The 27,884-nt window shown below is 44.4% G+C and overlaps 1 protein-coding gene and 2 long non-coding RNA genes across 15 annotated transcripts in view; 1 reads left to right on the top strand and 2 right to left on the bottom strand.

The window, feature by feature from the left end:
* Positions 1-890, bottom strand: part of LOC125325230 — a 29,925-nt gene extending 29,035 nt beyond the window's left edge. For all 5 annotated transcript variants that reach the window (XR_007203241.1, XR_007203243.1, XR_007203244.1 and 2 more), the window contains exon 1: positions 811-890. This is a non-coding gene — a long non-coding RNA (uncharacterized LOC125325230). The remainder of the gene's footprint in view (positions 1-810) is intronic.
* Positions 670-27,884, top strand: LOC125325226 (zinc finger CCCH-type antiviral protein 1-like). 7 transcript variants are annotated; one of them, XM_048302096.1, is made up of 16 exons: positions 671-1,059; positions 4,699-4,831; positions 7,447-7,699; positions 7,810-7,926; positions 8,308-8,376; positions 8,947-9,015; positions 11,222-11,323; positions 12,659-12,782; positions 13,990-14,155; positions 15,956-16,076; positions 16,641-16,737; positions 17,162-17,225; positions 22,807-22,937; positions 24,757-24,908; positions 25,485-25,874; positions 26,379-27,884. In XM_048302096.1, the coding sequence occupies exons 1-16, from the start codon at positions 779-781 to the stop codon at positions 26,438-26,440; spliced, it is 2,331 nt and encodes a 776-aa protein (XP_048158053.1). In that variant the 5' UTR covers positions 671-778; the 3' UTR covers positions 26,441-27,884. The 7 variants fall into 7 exon arrangements, with proteins under 7 accessions (XP_048158054.1, XP_048158058.1, XP_048158053.1 ...); XM_048302095.1 differs by having other exon boundaries at positions 672-1,059; positions 25,485-26,306; XM_048302094.1 differs by having other exon boundaries at positions 673-1,059; positions 25,485-27,884.
* LOC125325229 lies at positions 13,072-22,811 on the bottom strand. 3 transcript variants are annotated; one of them, XR_007203238.1, is made up of 3 exons: positions 21,835-22,811; positions 17,455-17,586; positions 13,072-16,288 (listed from the first exon to the last, which is right to left on the bottom strand). It is a non-coding gene; the product is annotated as an uncharacterized LOC125325229 (long non-coding RNA). The 3 variants fall into 3 exon arrangements; XR_007203239.1 differs by lacking the exon at positions 21,835-22,811 and adding an exon at positions 18,400-18,440; XR_007203237.1 differs by lacking the exon at positions 21,835-22,811 and having other exon boundaries at positions 17,455-18,233.

The raw sequence follows: 27,884 nt of genomic DNA, 5'->3' as shown, positions 1-27,884 counted from the left end.
AAGGCCTTGGCTCTGTGCAAGCACTGCTCAGCAATAATGAAAACATCTCTATTATCATCCCTGTGTCCAGGACAGCCTCATAGCAAACAAAACACAGCCTCATAGCAGCCACTTGAAGAAAATGAACCCTACTCCAGCCAAAACAAGCACAGCTTCACAGCCCTGCCAGGACACTGCTGCAAACAGCACTGATCAGCAGCTCACTGCCACTCGGGAAGAAAGAAAATTAATGGCATCACCACATAAATACTTGAGTTACTTGTGTATGCTATGTGTTTTATCCTGCATTATATGCTTAATGCCCTGTACTAGATTCATGTTGGTGTAGAGAAAGCAAAAGTTGCAAGGTGAGGAAATGTGGCTGCCTCATCCCTGGAAGTGTTCCACGCCAGGTTGGATGGGGCATGGAGCAACCTGGTCTAGTGGAAGGAGACTGCCCAGTGTATGGGGCGGAACCAGATGATCTTTAAGTCCTTTCCAACCCAAACCACTCTGCGATTCTGTAATAACAACAAGGAAACCTCACAGTCCTTTCCATCACTTCTTGCATTATTAGTTTCCTATGTGATATTCAGCCAAGAAGGCCTCGAGGCTCGGCGGATCCCTGCCCCCAACGCGGCCCGAGCCGCTGGCCCCGCCCGTGCCTTCGGTTTCGATTCTCGTCCAGCGCGGCCGAGAGGCGGCGACGAGTCCCCGCCCTACTCCTGCTCCTGGTCCTGTTCCCGCCCCGCTACTTCCACACTCCCGCTCGCGGTCCGGTCCCAGGCGGAGGGGCAGGATGAGCGACCCGGCCGTGTTCAGTTTCCTCACCCAGACGCTGTGCTCCCATGGCGGGCGGCTGGGGCTGCGGGAGCTGCAGGAGTACGTCGGGCTCTCGGCGCCGCAGCTGCAGGACACGCTGTCGGCGGCGGGCCCCCGGCGGTTCCTGGTGGTGGAGGGCGGCACGGAGGTCCTGGCTGTGACGGACGTGCGGGTCTGTGTCCGCAAGGAGTGCCACGGCTGCGAGCGGCTGCACCTCTGCAAGCTGCACCTCATGGGCAGGTGCCACCTGCGGCCCAGGTGAGCGCGGGGGCGCGGGGAGCCTGTGGAGACGGCAGAGGGTGCCCCCCAATCCCCTCCCATCCCCCAATCCCCACACGCCCCCCAATACCCTCCCCTCCACACAAACCCCTCACAACCCCTCCAGACCTCTCACATCCCCCAAACGCCCTCACATCCCTTCCAAACCCGCTCATATCCCCCCAAACCCGCTCATATCCCCCCAAACCCCTCACATCCCCCCAAACTCCCTCACACCCCCCACCCCCCCACCCCCCAGGCTCCCTCACAAACCCCCCACCCCTCACACACTCCTACCCCCTCACACCCCCCACCTCCACCCCTCACACCCCCAAACTCCCGCACAACCCCCCTCATGCCCACCAAACCCCTCACACCCCCCCAACTCCCGCACAACCCCTCTCATGCCCCCCAAACCCTCACACCCCCCCAATCCTCTCACTCCCCTCACAACCCTCCCCAAACCCCTCACAGCTCCCCTCATAACCCCCCTCACATCCCCAGGCCTGCCGGAGGTGCCGCTCCCGCCCCGGTGTCCCGGGAGGAGCGGGCAATAATCACCTCGGATACAGCCGCGGGGGATCCTTGCTCCGGAAGGACTCGTCCTGCTCTCCCTGTGTCGGTAGAAGCCGACGATTTGTTTCGGTTTGGTTTCTTTCTTTTTTTGTTTGTTTGTTTAAATCTAGTCATCTCCACACCCGTCCTTCAGCCCCCCTGTCATCTGGGTGAAATAGTTTATACCTATTTCTCAGAAGGAAAAAGCAAAGTGCTGACATGTCCTCTGGTTTCGCTCCAGAGAGTTACAAAAGTTGAGTTTTGCTGTACGTCACTGCTTGGCTTATGGCCCTTTCTTTGAGAGGCACTGTTTGATCGCCCAGGTACATCAGTCCCAGTTTCTGGAATATGGAGGACTCGTGGGATGGATAGGCCTGGCAGCCTCTCTAGCCACAGGTGGCCAAAGGTGGTACCTAGTTTAAAAAACATAGAGGAAACCAAAAGCAAATGCAGAAGAGCAACCCAGCTTTCCCATGACAGTGTCTGATGGAAGAACTGTGTAGCTTAAGCCCCCAAGCCCCAGGTCTGGTATTGATGCATGAGATAAATGAATTCACGACCTGAATTTTCAGCAGCATGGTATTGAACATTTATTAGTAGAACAAAGGCATATTACAGCCCTGGGGCACTTAGCAATATTGGCAGAGGCGCACCTCCATTTTTCTGTGAACTTAAGTACTTCTTTAAACTGTTACATATTCATTAAGCCCAGAAAGTAATTTACACCTCACTCAACTTTCCCCCCTCTCTGGTCTCTGCCTCCTTCCTTCCGCCAGCACGCTGTCTCGGTCCTCTGGATAGCTTCAGAATTGAAGATAGGCACCCTCCTCCGGTGCCTCCTCAGTCTCCAACCTAATTTGTAGTTGACAGTTTCCTTGGGAGCTGTGAGTTTTGATGAGATAACAGACTTCCTGGGATGCATGCGGTTTATCTTCTTTGTTTCTTTAAGATGTCCTGGTTTCTGGCTCTGTAGTTTGTCAACCTAATAGACATTTATTACCATGTATTTATTACTACATTCTCCAACATATTACAATTATTTCGAAGTTACAATTCACACTAATCTTGTTTCTACTTCTATATTTTACCTTAACACTATTTCTGCATAGTACATTATCACTTGTAAATGATAAAATCATATATGTGAAAGACAACATTTATCATTCACTCATTTGTCTCATCCAGCATTAGGAATACGCATGATCCTACTGGATCCTTCCTCTTCTGCCCCAGCAAAATGGATCACTGTGCAGTTAGATCTGGATAGCATGGAGGGGAAAAGCCATGTCTCTCTCTCATCATTAGGATGATAAGATTTTCTCTTTTTTTGTTACATTACAGACAATACAATAAGCTCCTAGGGCGTTCACTGTTGGAAATGCCTTCACGTGTGTAGGCACTCATGAGGGATGACTTTGTGTGAATGAAAGTTTGCAATGAGGCAATCCTCTTCATAATGATAAACCATTCTGTCCTCTCAATAACACTAAGTATTTAAAATCACTTTGGTATGTGTTAAAAATTAATAAAGCAAAGAGTATACCTTTCATGGGAGGGAGCTTGATTAAAATGAGAGGGCAGAAATTCTGCTAGGTGGACTGCAGAGATCAAGACAGAGACTATTTTTTAACTGATAAGATAAAATCTAGCCTTGCTTCCAGGTCTTGCATCCTTTTTGGTTTAAAATCCCTTGAAAGAAGAATGTCTGGGCAAGTTACTCAGGTCTTCTGTTTAGTGGAATCATTCTTTTAGTCCAGTTAATCCTGTTTTTAAATAACGTCTGGCAAATGGCTTTTTACTGGTTTTTTTTTCTTTTTGCCTAAATGTGTTCTTAAACTCAAGTGTGTAGTTATCATTGTATTTGTAGAGTGTTTAAACTTTTGCCTTGGAAATACAGACTCAGGTGATGTAGATCACTGTCTGACTGTCGGTGAACTCTGGAGTTGACTGGATGAACACTGGTGATGGCTCCCACCTTAGATCCTCTGTAGCTTATCTGCCTTCATAGCCATTAATTTGAATGCATACAGCATCTAATATCCTTGGAAGATTGTTTCTCAGGACCAAAGACGGCACACTTCTGCCCTTTCTGTTTATTTGCTGACGAAGAATGTGTCCAACAGGTAGCAGGGGTCAGGGGAGAAATACCTACACAAGGGTCTGTACAGAAGGATTGGATCAGACACACCTGGAGGTAAAACTGTCATGAGGAGAGCTTCAGGAGTTAACTAGAGGCTGAAAGAGTAAAGGGATAGACTTGAATCTGGTAAATTAACAGGTACTTTTACTGTTTGAGTATGTCTAATCATAAAGCTGTATCAGATCATGTGTTGGAAGAGCAAGACACGAGGCAGCTGTATCTTACTGCATTGAATTAATGCACAGATGGACTATGTGTCTCCTCTCTGTTACTGATTTGCAGTACCTTTTCAAATAGATGTAAAAAATCTGCAATCTCCTTCTAATTCATACTCATCAGACGTTTCTCTTGGCTTTGTAAGTGGCAGTGCTGTCTTCATTATTGTGGTTTAAATGCTTCCTTAATCAAAACTCAGAAGTTAAACTTTCTTACCTGTTTTTGATTTTGGTTTTTTTTTTTTTAAATAAAACTTTACAGCTATTGAAGATAACAAAATATGTTGTTTTCAGCTTCACTGTCACTTTTGTGCAGTGTCTTGCATGTTTCTTTACTTGCCATCCCTAGGATAACAGCCTTTTATGTTCACAAAATCGAGGGTGTTGCAACTTCGGGCATTGTTGGTGTACTCCTTTAAAATTAACTTTCCCTCCAGCTGTTTAGTTCATGTGACTTGGCTTGGATCTTCCTGGAGGCAAAGAATGTGTGGGGTCTGGCTGCATTGAAGTTTAAAACTAGGAGGATACAGTCACTGCATTTCACAGGGGAGTTCTGCTGTTTGGTCCATTCTCTAGCTAATTACAGACACCATCTAAATGTTCACAGACACTCCCACCAAGCCACCTTTTTCTCATGGCTTCTCCCAAGCTGCACGTATTCTGAGGTTCTTCTTTAAATGAACTTGACTAAAGGAGTAAACACTGATATTTCTGTGTATTTTCTTGCAGGTCTTGTAAGTACTCGCATGACATCATGAATGCTGAGAACAAAAAAGTTCTAAGAAATCACGATTTGTCTGGCCTCAGTGAGAATGAACTGCAAGTCCTGCTTCTCCAAAACGATGCATTCTTCCTCCCTGATGTAAGTTGTACTGATGTCTTAAGAGAAAGTTTTTGTTGATGAGGAATGGGAGAGGGCAAGAGAGAATATGGAGTTCTGATCTTAATGTCAAGCTGTTAAGATATGAAACAGGATTAGTGAGAATGAAGGCGGAATGGGAATGGCAATGTCAAACAGCATAAAGCCAGATCTGTGAAAGGGATGTGTACTGAAAAATAATAAAAAAACCACCCTCATAGCAGTAAAACTGTTTAATAAGTACCCAAAGACATGCATCTGGAGAAGGCCCTGTCATCTGTGATGTCTGAAGGCCTGCCTTCTGATAGCAGGAGGTGGGCAGCAAGGCTACAGCCTGTCTTGTGTCTCATTTCTGTTATCTCAACAGGACGGCCATAAAGCTGTTCAAAACAAGTAAACAAAAATGTCAGCAGCTTCACCTGAGGTTTACAAAGGGTGAGATAAGCAGGAGAGAGTTGAAAGATCACAATAACTGTACATGCTTACAGGGTAAAAGGTATGACCAAAACCCACTCCTCTAGGTTGCTTCTTCTCTATGAGATGAGAAGATGAGGAAGTGAGGCCCCCTTTCCTTTTCCAGTCTTTGTAGGCCTGCACATTTTGGTGCTTGAGGATATACGAGATGAGAAGAATCTCAGAAAATGACCAAATGACTGCAGCCAGTTGTGTGTCAAATCTGGCTCTTCAAAGTGCACTGGGTTGTTGTACACTGACTTTCTACGAAGTGACCTTTGTCCAGTTTGTATGCCACTCATTGATTTTGTTAAATTGGGTTGAACATTCCATTCTGGTTCAGCCTGTGTGTATAAGAGCAATACTGTCTTCAAGGTATGGCTGTTTCAAAGTCAGTAATACTCTGTTCTGGCTACAGCTGCTCCTGGTTAAGAAATTACCGAAGTACTGCCCTTGTCTTTTGCAGCTTATAATCTCCACAGATTTGTTGATACAACAGTTCTGTTGTTTCTTTGTACCCTGCTGTGAAAGTGCTGGACTTTGACAAAATAGATTTTTTTTTTGTGTAGCGTTTTAAAGTATGTTTTACTGGCAGACTGAAGAAGCCATGGTGGTGATAAGCAAGGAGAATTATTAATCGCTCCCAATAATGAGCAGATAGTAGCAACTATCCTTGGCTGGTATTACCCTTAAGTGCTTACTAGAAATCTGCCCCTGGCAGGCATCATTAATTACATGTAATTGGGCACTTTAACTCCTATCATGCAGTAAAATAGCAAAACCAAGAGAAAACTGTGACCAATGTAGGGCATTCATAAGCCTGAGAGCTGGGAGGTAGGATGTAAAAGCCAACTTGGCTGTTTCCTGCTTAGAAATGCAGGTTGTGTGGGTGAAGACATGGTATGTAGGAAGCTCTCAAGCAAGAGGACACTTTGGTATTCTGTGACCTGAACTGGGTTCAGGGTAAGAAAAACATGACAGTACCACGGTTTAACTCTCACCTTCTCTCTGGCTCTCCTGTTTTGTTTGTTTGTTTGTTGGGGTGGGGGATGGTTGTGTTTGTTTGTTTTGTTTGTTTTTTGGTTCTGTTTGTTGGCAAATGCAAGGGGACAGTGTGCTTTCTTGATGTAGCTAAATAGTGGATCCCCTATTGTCATGGTTTAAGCCCAGATAAGTACTATGCAGCCACTTGCTCTCTCCCACCCTGATGGGATGGGAAGGAGAATTGGAAAAGAGGTAGAACTTGTGGGTTGAGATAAGGATACTAAAATAATTGAAATAGAATAAAATATACTAATAATAAGCATAATGAGAAGGAGAGAGAGATATTAATAAGACCCAAGAGAAACAAGTAATTCCCAGTATTGTTGCTCCCCACCTGTTGACTGATGCCCAGCTCATTGTCCCTGAGCAGTGGTTGGTGGCTCCTGGGAGGACGGATTTGGAGGGGGCCTGTGAGAGTCCCAGAGTGATTTTGGGGCTCTCTGCCAGACAGCTGTGTCCCCTCCTCAAAGAAGCTTTTTCTTGTTACTGGCTGCTCAGGCAGCAAAACTGTTACTGTGGTGCTTAGTGGTCAATATGAAGGAGGTTTTGGTCTGTGACTTGTTCCCTGGTCTGATTCTCTGTGTACCTATTTTTTGGTGCATAGAGGAATAAAGAAGTGCATTGCTTTTCCCATATGTACTCTAATCTCAAAGCACTCTCCTTACCATTTTATAAGCTCAAATCTTCAATGCACAATAAGCTTTACAAATAGGAAGTGCAAATTCAGTTTCAGCTCCATGAAATAATAACTCATTTGACACAGTGTACATGTTTTTATGGAGATACTTGTTCTTGTTTATTATGTTGTAGGGGTTTTCAAAATAGAATAACTGTAAACCAGTGTGGTTTTATGCAACCATTTTTGCACTTGCATCCATTTTTGTCACTCCTAAGCTTGTTGGGTTGGCTTTTCTTGGAAACAAAACATGCACAACTTCAAAACTGAAAATGCATGAGTCAGCTTAAGTACCTGCTCTTCTATGCAAGAAATCTGTCTAGATTAAAGAAGTTGCACATGCCTTTTAATCACCATTTTTCTGCTGTTAAAGCTGCGTGCCTCTAGGACAAAGAAAAATTCTAATGTGCTTTTCCATTTCCTATTGTATCCTCCCCTCTTTTAGGCCTGCCAGTTTTACAACAAAAAAGGTGGTCACTGTATGCAGCAAAACAACTGCAACAAGCTTCATATTTGTCGACACTTTCTCTACGGGACATGTAAATTTCCTCGATGCATAATGTCCCATAACATCTTGGATGACCATGCATTGAGAGTATTGGAAACTGTAGGCATTGATGGGAAGATAGCTTCAAACTTCCAGACTATATATGATAACAAGCACATGGAGTTCAACAGGCAACAGAAGAATGGGTATGGTAAGTTGCAAGAAACAGTGGTCTTAAACAGGATTTTGAGTTTGATAGAGGTAGAAACTGTTCTTGCCATACCTCCCTGCTAAACCCCATCATCCTTTCGATGCTTTCAGTACATAACTCCAGACCAAGGAATGATTTTAGGAAAAAACCAGCAGTTACAAGGATTAAAGAACCGAAGACAACTTTGCCAGCAGTGGAATCCATGCCGCATGTGCCACCTTCACAAGGTAAATATCGAGATAATAGTACCAACTCTTCCCTTGTGGAATCAGCTTTTGTATTTCTCCTCCTGCAATATGTACATATTTCTTTCCTCTCTGCTATTATGTGCTTGCAAGAATGGAGTAAGTCATGGCACAATCATGTGGGAGGGAGAACTGCACATTTACTGCCTAAAATACTGTGTGCAAAACACCAAGAGCCTGGCAATAACTGTGACTAGCTAGGGTTTGTAACTGTCATTGCACCTCTGTTGTATCAGCAGTGGAGTGCCGGTGGAAAATTACGTTAAAAAGTGTGATGGACATAATTCTCCACAGAGATTGGGATATTGCCAGGTAGCTGAGCTTCTGGCCCAGCAGTGCTGTTCATTCAGTCTTCTCATGCAGGCTCCAGAAGCACCGTATCTGTTCAGAGTCAAGACAAGTTGCCAACCCGAGTGGAAGATAAAGGTGAAGGTATGGGTTGTTTCCAACCCTCCAGTCTTGAGACTGGTGGTTTTCATTGGGATTTGATTTCACACAGCCTGACAGCTCTCAGTGGTAGTTGAGTGCAGCTTATGTGCTTGCCTTACTGTATGCTGAAATCCATGGTACCAGATGGCCAGTGGAGCAGTGTTGGAATTTCTGCCCAAACATTGTGCAGCACTCTGTACTGTCCTGGACACATTTTTTCCTTCCTAGGAAGGTGACAGAATTGTATCTGTGCATGCAGTATCTTTCCTTGCCTTCTGTCCCTAGGCAACTAGTAAAGCTTTTCAGCAGAGCTGTTGTCTTGATAGACCTTCCAGTGAATGAATAGCAACTTGTAAACCTCTTGTTCTTCTGGGCAGAAGGGCCTTGGCTTTAAAGCTTATCAAAGTCCAGTACTCTCTGCACAGGTTCTTGTAGATATTCCACACGTGGATGGTGTAATGTTTCATATCAAATTACATGTGTGATGGACATAATTCTCCACAGAGATTGGGATATTGCCAGGTAGCTGAGCTTCTGGCCCAGCAGTGCTGTTCATTCAGTCTTCTCATGCAGGTCCCAGAAGCACTGTATCTGTTCAGAGTCAAGACAAGTTGCCAACACAAGCGGGAGATAAAGGTGAAGGTATGAGTTGTTTCCAACCCTCCAGTCTTGAGATACGCTTACCTAAAGAGAGTTGATGTTATGCGGGTGTTGTGGACTAACCTCAGTGACCACCACACAGCCACTTGCTCACTTCCCCCTGATCCCCAGGGGGAAGAGAAAAGAAAGAATAAAGGCAAAAAAACTTGAGTGTAAACATGAGGGAGGGGGGAAAAAACCCCCAAATAATAAGTGGAAGACGAAAACCAAGCAAAAGAAGTGGTACAAAGGCAGTCACTCACTGATTCCCATGCACAGATTGATGCCTAGCCAGTTTCCTAGCAAATGGTAGCTAACCCTCCTAAAACTCCCTCTTCTCCTTTTTATTACTAAGCTTTATGTTATATGGTATGGAATGTTTGGTGACTTTGGGTCCTTTGCCCACTTGTGTCCCCTCCCAGCCACTTGTGTCCCCTCCCAAGCTATTGTGCACCGACGATTCTATTTGCTCTGGGGGCAGGGTGAAAAGCTGAAGCCTTGATGTGTATCACTGTTCAGCAGAAGCTGGGGCATGAATGTGTTGACAGCATTGTTTTTGGTCAAAAATCTAAAACACAGCATCATATGGGTTGCTATGAAGGAAATTACATCTTATTCTAGCCATGTCCAGTAGTGACACTTTTGGTGTAGCAAAGTGATGCAAAATCCACTGGAAACAAAATACAAATGTTGGCTTAAAAAACATAGCAATTACAGTGTGCAGTTGTCTTGGTTTGAAAGACAGGTGTCTGCTAAGGAAGGCAGGAGCCTCCCTTGGAATGGCAGATGTAACCCCCCTTCCCTCCGAGTTACTATAATTTTGAAATCAAGGGGCTTTTAGGCAAAGATATGGGAAATAGGAATAACAGTTCTTTACTATTATATATCTCTATGTGTATAACCAGTCAAACAAGCAGCAATAACCATGGCAGTAACAGCAAACACAAACCCAGTCCATCCCTTCTCGGCTGTCAGGCCCTTTCCCCTCGGGTGCAGTTCCACTCGCAGCCGGCAGGGGCGCTGGCGGCTCCCGGTGAGCAGGGCAGGTGCGATGGTTCCCCCGCGGCTGCAGGGGGCGCTCCGGAGCGAGCTCGGGGAGCACGCGGCACCGGTGCCCTGGGATCCCGGGAAGGGATGGAACAAAGGAGCTTCACAAACCCCTGGGCAGCCGATCGCGGTGTCCGGCCGGACCCTCGGGAACAGCAGGCTGGAACAGCAGGCTGGAACGGCAGGGACGAGCACAAATCCTGGGTGGCAGACGCGATGTATCCAAACGGGGAACCCCCTGGAGGTCTGGGCAAGGCAGGGTGAGCACGGCTACAACGTAGCGGAGGCTCGAAGCAACGGCGGGGCAGGGCAGGGCAGGGCAGGGCGGCCACAGCCCGGCTCCTAGCAGGGCGGGGAAGGCGGGCTTGGGATCCCGGGGCTTCTCCAGCAGAAGGAAAAGCAGCCGAAGAAAGCAGACTCCCTCTCTGTCATAACGCTGGGAGACCACACACGCAGGTGAAAACAAAAGAGTAGCCAGCTCTTTTGTTTTTCTTAAGTACCCAGCCATTTGTTCCCCTAGCAACACTTATGGGCAAAATTCCTTTAACAGGAAAAAAACCCGGGGAGAGCTCCTAAAACCCCAACAGCAGCTCAATCACAATAATAAGGGGACTCCCGCTGCAGCTCTGTATAATACATTCAGTGTCACAATATATACTCACTGGGTGTCCCCAGTCCCTGGGGAAGTTGAAACCATCTCAAGCCTGTTGCTGTCTTCAAAATTCTTTGGTTGATTGTTCAGGTTTAATACATCTGCGCCCTGTGTTCGCTCCCCCCATGCTGGTTTGGCTGACTTGGAGAGAAACATTTCTCCCCTCAGTCAGTCTGCTCAGCTGACAGTGCCATTTATGCACCCTCTGGTCCCCTTGGTGTGGAGACAAAGTCAGTTTCTTTGCAAGAAGCATGGTCAGTCACACCCTGTGTTGTTCTGAGCTTCCTGACACTTCCCTTGCCCTTCCTGACTGAGACTTCTTCCAGTGCCAGGGTTTACTGTTCAGTCACAAAGCCCTGAGTTCTGTGTTGGGCTGTATGGGAGATAATCAGATCCTGAAAGTGCTTGACTTTGCTACTGCAGTCAAATCTTTTTTATTTCTGGGATGAAGTACCAAATGCAGTATCTTTCTCTAAGAGCAGATATGGACTTCTGTGTTCTTTGCTGTAGGTAAAAAGGGAAATTCCTCTGATAAAGCTTCAAAGGACAACAAAAAAGACAACTCTGATGAGATCTGTTTGTTCTATGTCTGGAAGTACTGCAAAAACAAGGGTAAGCTTTATGAAAAGTCATTGGAGAAGAGTTTTCTGCAGAGGCACTCCTGCTCAATGGCTTGGGCTAGTGGTGGCACATGGAGTGCTGATGGCAATTGTGCCTCCTCAGTAGTTTCTTTTCTTTCCAAGTCACTAATAAACACTGTCAGAATTACAAACATAATCAGAAAAATGTCAAATGGTATTCTTAAACCCTTTTCCTCTGGGTAATCCAAGCTATTTCAGCTCTTCTGATGGGGGCAGGGTTTGGGTATATTCCTGTGGCAAAGCTCTTCAAATATGAAGTGTCACCCTTTCTGTGGCTAGAAGAGCAATTTATGAGCTGACTTTATGCTGTCATCATTGACAGCTGGTAAATATATGCCACCCTTTATTTCTGCTGTATCCTATGTACATCAGATAATAGCCATATTCTCCCTCATTAAGTCCTTTAAAAGGTGATCTGAATTGTTAAAACATCTTAAAAAAACACAGTACTTTTACCAGCTAAGCTAAAGATAAATCTAGTCCATTGTCTTTTTGGTAGTGGGCAGAACAGAGGTCTGAGGGAAGAATATAAGTAATTGTATTTGGGGGCTGTCCCTGAACAGTCGTTTAACCCCCAGGTTTGGCTCTTCCTTTATTATGAGGAGGTACCATGACATTTTCTTTCCGTGAGCTTGTCCAGTCAGTTTCTAAAGGAGTGCTACTCCTCTGACAATGTGGTCTTTTATCAAGACCCTGTATAATGTGAATGGTGTACAGGGTGAAACTGTGACGGTCAGGCTCAAAGCAGCCATACTGTGACCACCAGATACCTAACTCAAGTAACTGTTGGAGTGTTAGTGTGCTTAATTTGCCACATTTGGCTCGAAAGATGTAAGGCATTTGGCCCATACTTGGATGTGGAGTGTCAGAAGTCAGGCCTTGGCAACCACCCCATGATTTCTAAGGGACTAAGGAAAAGAGAACCAAATATATCAGAGTGTTTATGTGATGTGTAGACTCAACTTTTTACAGCTGAGACACATGGTTATGTGGCACAAAACATGCAGTTCCTATCTGTGGCACTGTTCTCCCAGCTGCCAGTGTTGTGTCTCAGCAAAGGGAAGGTTCTGGTGTCTTTCAAATACGTTTGGCAGTGTGTATATACATATATATGTTGCTTTTCTTGGTAAGACTGCAGAAACACACTCGCATTCTGTTTTCAGCACTCTGTCTTCATTGGGTATGACAAAGCCTGGGAGAGAAAGCCTCAAGGTGTAAAAGATGCTGGTTCTATTCTGGTTTTTTCTTGTCTTACTCTCAGTGTTAATGATTGCAGAGTTCTTGACTATGTTTGATTTTGTTATAGATAAATGCAAATCTGTTCATTACCATTTGCCGTATAAATGGGAGAAATATGATGGGTTCTTCTGGCATGAACTTTCCATGATGGAGGAAATTGAAAGGGCCTATTGTGACCCAAAGAACAGCAGGTATAGTAATGCTGGACTCCTTGCTTGGGGTATTGTGATTGAGCCTGTGTAGGAAGACTTGTGTTTTCTTCCTAAAGATGTCTGACTTCTCAGCTTCTGGTTACTGAGCCTCTCAGAAGCTGGGAGGATGTAAAAATGAGAATTTTTCTGTTCGAAAAAGCAAAGTGAGAGTGATTGCATGAAAATCCCACCCCAGTTTTGTCTTCTAAAAATAAGAAAACTGTATCTTCCATTTAAAACTCTGTACAAGGTAAAAAGCGAGTGGAGTACAGTGTTTAAAATACTAGTATTTCAGATTGTTGATCAGTTTATTTACAGTAATGAAGTTGGGCCTTTTGACAACATTTCAGAGCTGGTCCTTCTGGCTATTTCTTTCCTAGTAGAGCTAGTATCTGTAATAACAATAATAGTCATCTATTATGTGCCTAGGGACATTTTATGAAATGCCCTTTATATGAGAGCCCATCCTTTTTTTTTTTCTGTGTTCTTTCTATTTTAAGAGTGTGTTTTCCTTTTAACTCCTTTCTGAAAAGTACCACTCAAAGCCACCTGGATTCATAGGGGACCCCAAGTTCAGCTTCACAAAACGGTATTCTAGTTTTGGCCCATGCCTCTTAAGGCACCAGATGATTTTGATTTGCAGTTCTCTGGAGATCACTAGCAATATTCCCAAAAGGAGGCTGCTATCAAAATCTTTCTGCCTGGGAGTTAACTTTTCAAGCCTCACAGAAGTAAGAGCCCAGGTGGCTCCAGTGATGAATGCAGTTTGCAGAACTCACAGCTGTGATTGCTGTGATTGCATCCTTTGTAACCACAGAAAAAGAACGAAGTTTGTAAGCTGCAGGTGTTTGCTGGCAAATTCAGTCACATGCTTTCCATGTTTGCTTTTGTACTGAGAAAGACTGTAACCACGCTTAGTTATCACAGAAGTTCCTTTTGCCACACTGTACTTGGAGCCTGACACTGTAAAGCTGGCAGTGCCACGTGTGATTGAGATGGCGTTTGTTGTCTCACAGGCCAGAGTTCACTTCTGAAGCTTGGAAATGGTTTTCAGAGCTGTCATGCGCTGTGAGAAATAAATACTCTTATTTCAGATCTAGTTAAGTTTGGTCACATTATATTAAAGAAAATGGCACCAGCTTAAACTAGGGATTAGAGAATAAAATATCCACTGTTAACTATAATAAACCTGAATTTGTCCTTGCAGCATGGCAAGTAGGAACATTAATTTCCAGACAATGACCTGCTCTTCGTCTTTGGTTCGACGCCTCTCTACACCTTCGTCAGTCACAAAACCCACATTCGTACTGACCACACAGTGGATTTGGTACTGGAAGAATAACCAAGACAAGTGGATTGAATATGGAGAACAGGTGAGTTCACATCCTGTGCTTCGAGTCACTTCTGCGGGAATATGTGGAACCTCTCTGCATCATTCCCCTTTTCTCAGCAGGATTAATTAAGTGAATCCTTGTGCTTGAATTTTACAGTTGGGTAAGGTGGTGAAGCTACAGCTGTTCATAACAGACATGATAAAATGCTGACAGGCTAGAGGGAAGAGAGCTCCCTTTTGGAGTTGTCCATGGCTCCTAGAGAGATTTAACATATATACACTGTCCTTAAGATATGTGGGAAGTAGTTGCCTCTTTTCTAAACATTGCCCTGCTTCCTTGGACATGCAAGGGTTGCTCTGCTCTCTCAGATCAAATGCAGTCTTTTTCCTTGTATGTCCAAGTCCTTTGATGAGAAAGTAATCTATCTGAAAAATGCAGGAAAAGAAATAAATACAGAATCTCACCTTCCCCCAAGGCAGATGAGTGTACCCCATATGGTTTACAGTATAGCAGCACAAATGATAGAACACAAAGGTGATCCAGGGACTTGGAAAAGTACACAGGGAAAGGTGTTGGGTAGAGCACAGTTTAAAAGACTCAGAGAGTAACCTCCAAGAGTACTCAGCCTCAAAGAGTCACCCTGAGAGGTGTCCCACATCCGGGAGAGATCACAGCTGTGCAGCTGCTCCTTAGCAGGGTGTGCTTGCAAGGAGCCCACTCAGGCTTTCCTATCTGTGGAAGGAAGTGGTTGGGTCATAGTTAAATCACAAGCAAAGTAAAAGGTAAGAGTGAGACTCCTTACCCCTGCAACTTTATTTTTCATTGGCAAACTAGTCTTGGAAGAACCACTTGCTATTCATGCATTAATCATATCATCAGTGTTTGTTTCCCAGCTCATATGCATCAATGCTTACCATGTCACCCTGTTCCTCTGCGGGTTTTCAGAGAGCAAGTTTGAACTAGAAAAGTTCTTGGCCTAGGCCTTTGCTTGCTTTGGAGCCTGAACCAAACTAACACTGGTTTGGTAAGGAGTCGCGTGTACCCATCACACCCAGTGGCAGCTCAGCCCCGCCCCCTCCCCTGCCATGGAACTGGACAGGGAATTGGAAGGGTAAAAGTGAGAAAACTTGTGGGATGAGATAAAGACTAAAAGACAAAGCAAACGTGTGTGCACAAGGAAAGCAAAACCAGGGATTTGTTCCCCACTTCCCTTGGACAAGCAGGTGCTCAGCCATCCCAGAAAAGCTGGGCTCTATCACAGGTCACAGTGACTTGGGAAGACAAATGCCATCACTCCAAATGTCTCCCCTTTCCTTCTCCTCCCCCCAGCTTTGTATACTGGATTGACACCATACGGTCTGGGATGTCCCAGATGTGGCCAGTAGTGGTCAGCTGTCCTGGATGTGTATCCTCCCAACTCCTTGTGCCCCCCAGTCCTGTCATAGGTGGGGTGGGCAAGGAGCAGAAAAGGCCTTGGCTCTGTGCACGCCCTGCTCAGCACTCACTAAAACATCCCTGTGTTATCAGCTCTGTTCAGCACAAATCCAAAACAGCCACTACCAGCTACTGGGAAGAAATTTAACTCTACCCCAGGCAAAACCAGTGTAACTTGTTACAGGAATTTAAATGGAATATATGTGTGTCCATCATTACTAATTATGTATTTGTGCATATGTTACAAATGTTCAGTACTCAGCCTCAGGCCACCATAGTTCTGGGTAGATTCCTTGTCATCCTACTCTTTGCCTCTTCTTTCCCTCTACCCCAGCTAGTTATCCAGGGTTTAGTCCTGAATGTGATACTTCTCATTCTTTCTTTTTCTCTCTTCTCCCCACAAAGGAAGAAGGGAACAGCGTGACCCCACCATCTTCTGCTGTAATCGAGGATTTATATCAAGCAAATCCAGATGCTGTTGTACGTTTCCAGGCTGGCCAGCATCAGTACGAACTCAATTTTAAAGGTAGTAATTTTACATGTTCTCGTCTACAACTGTACAGTGCTTTACAGAGTCTTGCAAAGTCTCCCAGCTTTTAGAAGCTGTGACTTCCTTTCCTGACACCACCAGTTTCACTTACTGGAAGTGGAAGTGAGGTAGTAATGGCCCAGAGGAAATTCCTTACAAAAGTAACCTTCCCCCCTTATGTCTTCACACTCTCCAGACTCATTCCCAACCTGAAATAAAAAGATTCATGGACTTCACATAAAGTCATAGTAAATCTTAACTAAAGTAAGTTAACTCTGTGGATGGTAAAAAATAGATTAAAAGAGTTAAGCATCTTTGTGCTGCTGTAGCAATGTTTAAAGAGCATGAGTGGCTTGAGGGAGCAAGCAAGATAGGCACAGGTTCAATCACACAGTTACAGGAAAGACAGGAAGCTTATATAGCCTTTGTGCAACTATTCCTCAGCAGGTAGAATTGACAGTGACTATGCAGTTTTCATTACAGAATGACTGTCCTTAATTAATGACCCAATCTTGTAGACTTATTCATGGCTTTTTTTCCTGCTCTTTTTTTCTCCTCAAGAAATGACCCAGACAAACACTGCTTTTAAAACTCAAAGACAGGTCTGCAGGCGACCAAAATTTGTGTCTTCTGAAGATGTGCAGAAGATAAAGACAAGGTAGATGCTCTTTAGGTTCTTTTTTTGTATTTTAGAAGTAATTATAAGGCAAAATGGCTGCCAGTGCTGGCAGTGGTTGTACAAAGAGCACAGGTGCTGCTGGAGAAAGCATATCCATGGGACTGAGCAACAGAAACTGTATCACAAACTACAGTCTTGATGCATCACCTGCTGCCTGGGGTACATGTTACTCCAGGTACTACAGCCACTAAGTTGTTACTTAAAAAAGCAAGCGCAAGAGGCCTGTGGTGGTTGAGTGGCAGCATACAGAGCCCAGCTTACAGACTGAGGCTCTTTCCCAGTTTCTTTGTGGTTTATTTTGTTAATTTTTAAATACAGGAATTAGCCAAATTGGATGCTCCAAATATGAATGTTTGGAGCAGTACTAGAATTACTAACACTTCATTTTCTGTCTGTTTGCAAGCATTCCAAATCAAACCTGTCCTAGCCACTGGGATGCATCTGCACTGCCTGACTTGGGATACAAGGTATCTTTTTTTTTCCCCCCTTCTTGTAATTCTAATGGAAAGGCACAATTCAAAGCTTAACTGAATCAAGTGTAACTGCGTAGATGCTAAAAAGGAACAGGGGTCATTTCTTGGGTGGGTGTGCTAAAGATTTAGGTGATCTCCCAAGGGCTCCTGAAACAGGTGCCTAACTGCCTTGAACTTCAACTGCATTTTAGGCTTTTTATCTACGTGCAAACCCAAAACTCACCAAATTCAAGACAGGAAGAGTAAGTTTGGATTGGAGATCCAGGAAAGGAAATCTCTATGTCCTCCAGTACTGTCACATACATCAGAGATCTGAGCTCAGACCTTGGCCTCAAGAAACGGTAGAAATAAAGATCTACAACCATAAAATAAGAAAACATTGCAGTGATGTCTTCCACAAAACAACCCAAACCCCTGTCAGCCCAAAGTCTATGTTCTTATTTGATCTACCAAGACCAAAATGTGTGGGTGTTTTTTAGATTACTAGGTCCTGCAGTCCTTCTGGAAGAGCAGCGCAGTTTGTGGAAGTACGACAGGGTGCTAGAAAAAAAGGCTTTTTCGTGTTACACTTGCCTTTTGTGTAGTGGTTTTGACCCTGCTTGAGGAACAGGAGCGTAAGAGGTTTTCCTTGTTGACTGTGTCACAGAATCTTGTGTGATGCTGACCAGGTTGTGTTGGCTCAGATACCCTGAGGGCTAAGGAACACCAGTGTGTGTCTGTGTGTCAGTGTCATGGGTGGAGTAAAGCACTTCCCTCACAAGAGAGAAGGAGTGCTATGTTAATATAAAATTGCCTTTTAACAAAGTTTGATAGTGAAGGTGACAGTGGTTTAACAAGATTTGATGGCAAAGTACACTTGATTATTTACTGCATAGACGACAGGGTCAGACAAAACTGTTAGAGAGATCCTCCTGTTGAATTATGACTTTCAGAAAGAAAAGATGAAATAATGGTTTGAAAGACAGGTGTCTACTAAGGAAGGCAGAAGCCTCCCTTGGAATGGCAGATGTAACCCCCCTTCCCTCCGAGTTATTATAATTTTGAAATCAAGGGCTTTTAGGCAAAGATGTGGGAAATAGGAATAACAGTTCTTTACTATTATGTATCTCTATGTGTATAACCAGTCAAACAAGCAGCAATAACCATGGCAGTAACAGCGAACACAAACCCAGTCCATCCCTTCTCGGCTGTCGGGCCCTTTCCCCTCGGGTGCAGTTCCGCTCGCAGCCGGCAGGGGCGCTGGCGGCTCCCGGTGAGCAGGGCAGGTGCGATGGTTCCCCCGCGGCTGCAGGGGGCGCTCCGGAGCGAGCTCGGGGAGCACGCGGCACTGGTGCCCTGGGATCCCGGGAAGGGATGGGACAAAGGAGCTTCACAAACCCCTGGGCAGCCGATCCCGGTGTCCGGCCGGAACCTCGGGAACAGCAGGCTGGAACAGCAGGGACGAGCACAAATCCTGGGTGGCAGATGAGATGTATCCAAACGGGGAACCCCCTGGAGGTCTGGGCAAGGCAGGGTGAGCACGGCTACAATGTAGCAAAGGCTCAAAGCAACGGCGGGGGCAGGGCAGCCACAGCCTGGCTCCTAGCAGGGCAGGGAAGGCGGGCTTGGGATCCCGGGGCTTCTCCAGTAGTGAGGAAAAGCAGCCGAAGAAGCAGACTCCCTCTCTCTCGAACACAGAGACTGAGTGCCCACACACCCAGGTGAAACAAAAAGAACAGCCAGGTCCTTTTTTTTTTTCTTAAGTACTCGGCCATTTGTTCCCCTAGCAACATGTATATAGGGAAAAATTCCTTCAACAGAAAAAAAAAAACTTGGCGAACTCTTAAAACCCTAACAAATAATGATGAGAGTGTGTGGGAATCTGGCAGGCAGCCCATTTGAAGATTTGCCTGTGATATTTGGAGCTTAGTGGAAGTAACAAAGGAATATGCTCTTCCCTTGGCTTATCAGCATCTTAAGCATAAAATTTTCCAAAGAATGCCAGAAAGACAGGTAGCTCTTTTTAGGTGTCTTGAGCTGTATGTACTTAACTGCTTCCCATACTTGCTCTGAAAACTTGTCTGAATTTTAATTGAGTCCATTTGTTGGGGTGTTCCTGGAGTCACTGGGGTGAATGTGGGAGGCTTTGGAATGCACTGCTCAGGTCCATAATACCTTTTGGTTGTATATGTGGGGATGTGTGACTAGAAGGATCACCTTGTTCCCCAGAGCTCAATTTGCTTGCTGAGTTGGCACCCAAGAAAACATCTCTTAACTTTTGAGTACCTTTCACAGGAAAGGAAAAGTGACAGTGCCCACGATACCTGTTGGCACTAAAAGGGAAAGCCTGGGCTAGATTAAATCTTTCTGTGAGACCCTAAGCTTGTTTTTTTGCAGTAGGTAATACTGGGAGTGGCTGGGATTCTGCATTCTTGTGGTGACCATTGTAAGAGCTGACAGCTACAACTCGATGAACTGCCTTCTCTTCAGACATTGACAAATAATCCTGGCAAAATCTGCTGTGCTGGAAGTGATCCATTTTAAAAAGGAACCTGTGAGATAGGCAGAAAGTCATCTTGGCTTATAATGAGCAGCTGTGTTTTGGTAACATTGCTTATTTTTCAAGCATTGCAGTATCTTAATCTGTAAGTCATTGAGAGTAGTTCTGTATAAAGAGGTGTATAAAATGCACAATGGAAATTGGTAACACTGATTGGAAAGTTGGGGTGAATTTCTCTGTCTTCGTTTAACAAAGTGGAATTGTTAAATGTTTTAAAGGAAAAAAAAAGATTGATTATGTCCTGAAACTTCATGCTGGGTTTAAAATTGTTTCTTTAATGTACAACTGAAAAAAGTGTGCAGTGGATGTGTGGTTTCCTGTCAGAGGATTAGTCTTTGTGTGGCTGATGTGTTGCTGAATCCTGGCCACACGCAGGCCAAGGATTGCTGCACGTACCAGGCACAGGACGCAATGTGAAGAGTGTCTGTATTTTATAGACATCAGTTGTGGTGGGGTCACTGTCACCAGCACCACCTCTGCTCCTTCCAAAACCCCAGTGAAGCAGAGCTCAAGGTGTGAGTCACAGAGTACCGCCCCTGTGCAGTCATACACTGGTGGGAATTGCTGTCGGGGCAGTGATTCCTTCTCTGCCTTGGGAACTCTGCTCCTTGATAACAGGGTAGCAAACGCTCACAATCAGTGGGATTTTCCTTTTCAGGCCCAAAGGTGAAAAATGCTGAACTATGCAGTATCAGCCTTCAACAGCAATGTGATGCTGTGGTCCTTTATTAGCACTGGAAGCATCCTTGGGGGAAATAAGGACAACCCCACAAAGTTTTCATGGAAAGGAGAACAGGCTTTGTTGTCTGGAGGCCGTCATATGATAAAATAATGGAAGTACCTTTCTTACAGGATTAGGCCTTGTGTCACATGGCTGACCCTCTGTTTTACCTAGAAAGGTTACAGTTCCTCAGGAAGAGATCATGGCATCACAGAATATGCTGAGTTGGACGGGACCCATCAGGATCATCAAATCCAACTCCTGTCCCTGCACAGGACACCCCAAGAATCACACCGTGTGCCTGAAAGATGCAGCATAGCAATAGCACATTTGTAGTTTAAGCAGGAATTGTTCACATATAAATAAATTTGCAGCTGAACACTGCAGGTGACACATCTGAAGGACAGGGCCATCCAAAGGAACATGGACAAACTCAAGAAGTGGCCCATGGGAATCCCATGAGGTTTAACAAGACCAAGTGCTGGTGCTGCACCTGGGTCAGGACAACCCCTGGGGATCTATCCAGGCTGGGGATGAACAGATGGAGCAGCCCTGGGAGAAGAACCTGCGAATGCTGGTGGTGAGAGCTGGACATGCCCTGCCCCTGAACCTGCCTTGTGCTGAGCTGATTATTTACAAGGGCCTGGAGTGACAGGACAAGGGGGAATGGCTTCACACTGACAGAGAGCAGGTTTAGATTGGATATCAGGAGGAAATTCTTCCCTGTGAGGCTGGGGAGGCCCTGGCACAGGTTGCCCAGAGAAGCTGTGGCTGCCCCATCCCTGGAAGTGTTCAAGGCCAGGGTGGACAGGGCTTGGAGCAACCTGGTCCAGTGGAAGGTGTCCCTGCCCATGGTAGGGGGTTGAGACAGGATGAGTTTTAAGTTCCCTTCCAACCCAAACCATTCTGTGATTCAAAATAAAAGATGTAGCACTGAAATACAGTGACATGATTTTCATCCTGTAGGTGATGGTGAGCAGCTTGGGCTGTGGTACCACAGACTGTGCAGACAATCAGTACTTGCACATCCTGATTGTTTTATGTGTTGTGCTGTAAAGCTTGTTTTATGTGTTGTGCTGTAAAGCTTTGGAAAATGCTCCTGTATTGAGACATGGGAAATTTCACTCAACATTTTAAAGGCTTTTAAATAAATTCAAAGAAATAGTTCTTTCTTGTGCAGCTGACTTTATTCTTAATCTTTAGAATACTTCCCTGTGACTGATCTCTTCATTAGTAAGTACTTAAATGTAGCTGTGAAACATAAGTTTTATCCTATTTTCTCTCTAAGCCTTCTAATACAGGGAGCTTTTGCCTGGTAGGGTAAGATACTGGTTTCCTGTTACCTTTTAGGATGGCCACAGCTTTCCTCCTTAAAACACTTTGGGATGTTGGGATCTCACTTTGTCATCTTGAGTCCCCACGTGGCTTAAGTTGTGGTAAAGTGGAAGTATTACCAGGTGACATCAGCCTGCCAGCATCATGCTTTTGCAGTTTATGGAGATAAATGTTAATACTAGAAGATTCTGGAGGAAAGACACAGGTTACTTTAGAGAAAAAATGGAAAATTTACGCATGACATAAGCAAGCAGAAGAGCTCAAGGAATGTTTTAATTATGTTTTGCATTAAATTCTCTTTGGGAAAATGTGCATTTCTTGATGGATTTTTAAACACAAAACATACGGATCAATAAATAAAAGGATAATGACTAAATAGACTTTGTTTCCTTTGGGAAAGGAGGTATGTGTTTAAGCAGGTATTCAGTGTACATTTGTTTAGAAATGTAGGGTTTTTTTCTGAAGTGTTTATTTTAAGCGAAGCTTTCTAAGTTCTAACTTTGAAAAGTTAAGGCACTACAATGCCAGGAGGGTGTTTGTGTTTCGTTTCTTTCATCTTTAGTAGCTGAAGCTCCCATACATGTCTGGTTACAAATGATGCTAACATCTAACATCTTTTGTTCCTGATTAGCTTTAGATATAAAACTGACACTATCTGGAATAACCTGTCAAGGTTTCTTCCTGCAGTTTCTGTTTCATTAAAATTTAAAGTTGCAGGTGTCAGCTCTTGGAGATGATACTCTAACTGATGCTTTCAGCATCCTTCCTGAAGAGAGGTGAGGTGTCCTTTTAAAAAGCAGGAGGGACATACTGATTTACTTATTATTTATTCACATAGTCATGATCTAAAGCAATAAATTACCCTTCTAAGCATAGTTTGGGGACCCTTCTGAAAGTGTATCTGCTGGAAATTAGGCTTCTGCATGTTCTGAGCTCACTGCAGCCTCATGTCTTCTTTTGCTTTGGTTTGTATTTTATAGGCAGTGGTGATGAGTAATGTGACCTCTGAATACAACCGAATAAAGCAGCTGTTTCATCAGACTATGGAAAACTACAGCATCCTTAAAATACAGAGGATTCAGAATCCATCCCTCTGGAAGGTCTTTCAGTGGTTAGTATTTTCTTCCCCATCCTTATGAGGAGGGAGCCTCCAAGAACAGGTTGTCCTGTATGTGCTTTCTAGGAAGGAAAGGAGGTTGCCACCTGTGCTTTAACATGACTGGTATTTCCTTATTAGCAGTTTCGGGAGTGAAGTTGGTGTGTGAGGCCTTCCACAGAACGCTGTGCTCCTATGGGAGCATGGCTCCTTGGAAGAGGGGGGAAAGGAGCATGGAGAGAGAGATATGCATGATGCAAAACTGGGATGAGGATACCCACAGAGATGTGGAACAGTGACTGTCTCGGGATGGAGCAATGACTGCCTGCTGCACGCATGCTCTGTCTGTTACAAATATTCATCCATTAGAGTATATGAAATGCTAAAAAGGGTTAAGGCTTGGGCCTTTTTGTTCCAGTCAGATTTATTTAAGGTACTTTGGCTGAACAAAGTCAGTGTTCACTGAGAAAGAATCCTTGTGTCTTAACTTAATGATCTCTGAGTTCCAGAGCTCCTTTCTGGTTTACAGCATCTGTATCAGTGATGCTGATTTCCATGTACTTAGGCCAAGCTGGATACCAGCAGATTTGAGCTGGGGCTCAACCATCTTCATGTTAGTTTGATGTAAGATTAAGCTGCTGCTTAGAACAGTTGTCTAGTTTAAAACAAGAGTAAGTATTCGAGGAATGGTCATGGAGTAGAAAAATACTGCTCAAATAAGTGCTTTCACCTGCAAAATGATGGAACCCAGAAAGTTACCAGCTACTGATTTCATAAAACCTTTTAATCTAGCAAAACATAAGAGACTTCAAAACGTGTAATAGTGCATACTTTTTATCCTCCTCCAATGAGGTAATTAAGCTAAGCAAGCAGAGTTTAACATCGCCAAGTCCAGAGGATGATGGAGTAGTCTGGGTTGGAAGGGACCTTAAAGCTCATCCAATCTGCCATGGGCGGGGACATCTTCCACTATCCCAGGTTGCTCCAAGCCCCGCCCAAACTGACCTGGAACACTTTCAGGGATGGGGCAGCCACAGCTTCTCTGGGCATCTTGTGCCAGGGCCTCCCCACCCTCACAGGAAGTTCTCAGTGAACAAGTTTCAGTCCGTTACTCTTAACTTTACTAATTTACAAGTTGGAAGGATTCTCCCCTCTGCCTGGCTCTGCTTAATTTGTAGCTGATGACTTTCTGAAGAATATTACTGTCTTGTCCACTTCAGCAGCTTCTGAAAACCTGAAAGGTGTCTGGATGCTGTGGAATAATGATGGGAAATACAAGTTGAACCTTTTATTGTGATTTCTCTTTTGACCCTGTTCAGTCTGTCTCTGGCCTCAACCAGCGAGGTGTGCAGTGGGGAAAGCAGGCTGGGTTTGTGTCCTGGCCCCATCTCCTCAGCAGCACTGACCTCTCTCAGAGGCAGGACCTGGGGCTGTGGCACGGAGCACAAGCTGCCTCCAGCTTTGAGCTACTGTGGAAGCACAGAGCCTCTGTGGTTAATGCTGCCTCCACTCCACTGAGAGCTTGGGTGGGAAGGGACAAGAGACCTTAAAGCACATCCAGTAGGACCCTACAGAGGAGCAAAAGGTTGGTACAGTGGCGACTGGAATAGTGTTACATTCCCTGAGTAAAGCCAGAATGATCTAGAATTGCTGAGCAGTGGTATCAGTAGAGTGCTCATCTCGTTCATCATGCTGCTAGTATGTCTTGTCTTCTGAGAGGAGAGAGCAGGCTGGAAACCTCATCCAGCTGACATTTACATGAACATTTACATAGTATGATTTGTTTAAAAAACCTCTTCTTCCCTTTTCTTCCATGGCTCACATTTTTTGTCAGGCAAAAGGAGAAGATGAAAAAGGAAAATGAAGGAAAGGAAGTCCAGGAAAAACTCCTGTTCCATGGAACTGACGTCATGTCCATGAAAACGATCTGCACTCAGAACTTTGACTGGAGAATTTGTGGAAACAATGGAACTAACTATGGGAAAGGTATGTAGAAAGTGAGATGGCTGCTCAGACTCCCCTGATAGTGAAGCAATCAAAGTTCTGAAGTCTTTAACTATAGAAGGTGGAAAAAACCCCCAGAATTGGTATTACGATCCTTCTGAGGAAGGCCAGGATTTGCTTTGGGTTGAGGGTAAGTCTTCTCACAAGATGTCAAGAGCATTAGTGGAGGGGTTTGCTGTAGGTAGCATTTTCTGATGTCTGAGGTCATTAATTTAACTTGCAAGAGAAATTACTTTGTATGGCAGGGAGCAGAGGGGTGTGCATGCCCTCAGTGTGATCATGGAAGGTCCTCATGTTTTCTTGTCTGTCCCTCTCATCATAACACACAGACCTGTAGTGTGCTTATTGGTATAGCTTTTAAAAAATTAATCCTAAAATAGCAAATTCTGATTGGAAATTACAGTGCAATCCCCTCTCTTGCAAAAGTTTCAGTGATATTCTGAGTAAGGGAAGTCCTGCAAATTGGGTCAGATACCTCCTGAAAACCCAGAGGATGCTCAGATTATGCTGTCACTGTCTAGATTGTCCCCACAACCATGTTCTCATCTTGTTTTCTAGGAAGTTACTTTGCTAGAGATGCTTCCTATTCCCATGCCTACTGTCAGGCTACGCAGCAGGGATACTTTATGTTCGTGGCTCGAGTTCTGGTTGGAGACTACATTAAAGGCAACACCACCTATGTCCGTCCCCCAAGGAAGTCTGCTGACAGGCTGTGGTTTTATGACAGCTGTGTGGATGATGAGTCAAATCCTTCTGTTTTTGTGGTCTTTGAAAAACACCAGATTTACCCAGAGTATGTAATAGAGTATAAAGCAGAGGTAATAAGCACTTGTAAAGAGGAGGGAACAAGAGTGTGTAAAGAGGAGGGAACAAGTCCATATAGAGCAGAGGGACTAAGAGTGCGTAAAGAGGAGGGAACAAGTCCGTATAGAGCAGAGGGACTAAGAGTGCGTAAAGAGGAGGGAACAAGTCCATATAGAGCAGAGGGACTAAGAGTGCGTAAAGAGGAGGGAACAAGTCCATATAGAGCAGAGGGACTAAGAGTGCGTAAAGAGGAGGGAACAAGTCCATATAGAGCAGAGGGACTAAGAGTGTGTAAAGAGGAGGGAATAAGTCCATATAGAGCAGAGGGACTAAGAGTGTGTAAAGAGGAGGGAACAAGTCCATATAGAGCAGAGGGACTAAGAGTGCGTAAAGAGGAGGGAACAAGTCCATATAGAGCAGAGGGACTAAGAGTGCGTAAAGAGGAGGGAACAAGTCCATATAGAGCAGAGGGACTAAGAGTGCGTAAAGAGGAGGGAATAAGTCCATATAGAGCAGAGGGACTAAGAGTGCGTAAAGAGGAGGGAACAAGTCCATATAGAGCAGAGGGACTAAGAGTGTGTAAAGAGGAGGGAATAAGTCCATATAGAGCAGAGGGACTAAGAGTGTGTAAAGAGGAGGGAACAAGACTGTATAAAGCAGAGGGAATAAGTGAGTGTAAAGAGGAGAGAAGAAAATGTGTTATATCTTAGAGGAACGTGGCAGTTTGTGTCCCTCATCTTGTTTTCCGTAGTGCAGGTGTTCTCCTACTTGGTGACTTCTTTTTAATACAGTTCTTTAGAATGTTAATCCAAACAATTTTTGCATTGAGGAAGGCTGGCAAGGCACATGCTACATTTGTTGTGACTGCCTTATCTTCTTCTCTTCCTCTCTTAAATGAAGCATAGACATTTTGATGACCATAGCAGGAAAATCAGAATTGTGGGATGGGAAATTGAATGTTATAACTGCTGTGGGTTAATAATTGTAAATGCATCATCTAAAAAAATAGAGAGGATTTCTCTTTGCAAACAGTTAAAAGAAAAATTAACAGTGCAGTAGTTTTTAAGGAAGCTTTCAGGTTTTTAGTAGCCAGTGCAGAATTCATCTGTTCTTGATCTTCTCATCTAACATTATTATAAACAGTTCAGTGTAGGTAATAATGACTTGAGTTTGTTTTCAAAGCACTTCTTGTTAATGCTGGTACAAGTTTCAAGTTAAAATGGTAAACAAAAATAGAAAAAGCGTATTTTAAATCCATGTTGTTAATTCTCGAGAATTTTCATCTGTACAATGGCAGATGGATCAGAAAGCTGTTGGATCAGGTTCTTTGTGGAAAGTTGCAGTAACTTGCTGTAACATATACAAAAGCAGAGCTCATCTGAAACTGTAAAAGCCACGATGTGTGAGCAGATGCCAAAACTTGGTAGTTTGGCTGCAGCTAATGGCCATAAGGACACAAAGGCTGTGTCCCAACGAGCCAGGCTTTCCAGTGGATGTGGCCACGTAGCGCCATAGGACAGGAGAAACCTCTAAGGAGCATAAAAACGTTCTGTCCTGTTTGTGTGCATTAATTTTCGCTTTTCCAGACGTAGAACGGAACTGAAAGAGACCAGTTAGGTTCTCTCGAGGCCAGTGGTAGAACTGCTGTCCTAAGGCACCGTCTGCATGTTCTGCTGCCCACTTGCGTGGGGCAGTGTGCTGACAAGTGAGGATCCTCTTGTGTTTTCTGGGTGATCCTGGGTCAGAAACCAGTGTAGTTTCTACTAGCTGTTAGCAGGGAGTCTGTAAATGGATCGAAGTGAAGGCCCTCTGTACAAAATGCCATATTCAGGCACTTCAGCTGTTCAGAGGGAAACTGGTGGTGAGGATAGAGGAGCAGTAATTTTTACCTTCAGATAGGCTCACAGAAACACCAATATCTTCTAAGGTTTTTGCATCTGTGATGCAAATCTGTCAACCACTCAAAAGATTTCAAGTTCTTCCCAAGAGGAAGGGAAAAGAGAAATCCAGAAAAGCTTATTAAAATGACTTAGAACTAAATGAAAACGTGCGGGTAAGGTTTTAACACTTTTAAGATCTCTCGTTTGCCTGTAGAGTTCCTGAATTACTGAGCTTGCTGTATTTGCAAATAAAACTTGTTTTCAGACACTTTCA

This window comes from Corvus hawaiiensis, chromosome 4 (genome assembly GCF_020740725.1).
Source record: "Corvus hawaiiensis isolate bCorHaw1 chromosome 4, bCorHaw1.pri.cur, whole genome shotgun sequence".
Classification (NCBI taxonomy): Eukaryota; Metazoa; Chordata; class Aves; order Passeriformes; family Corvidae; genus Corvus; species Corvus hawaiiensis.
This window is presented reverse-complemented; position numbering and strand designations above follow the sequence as displayed.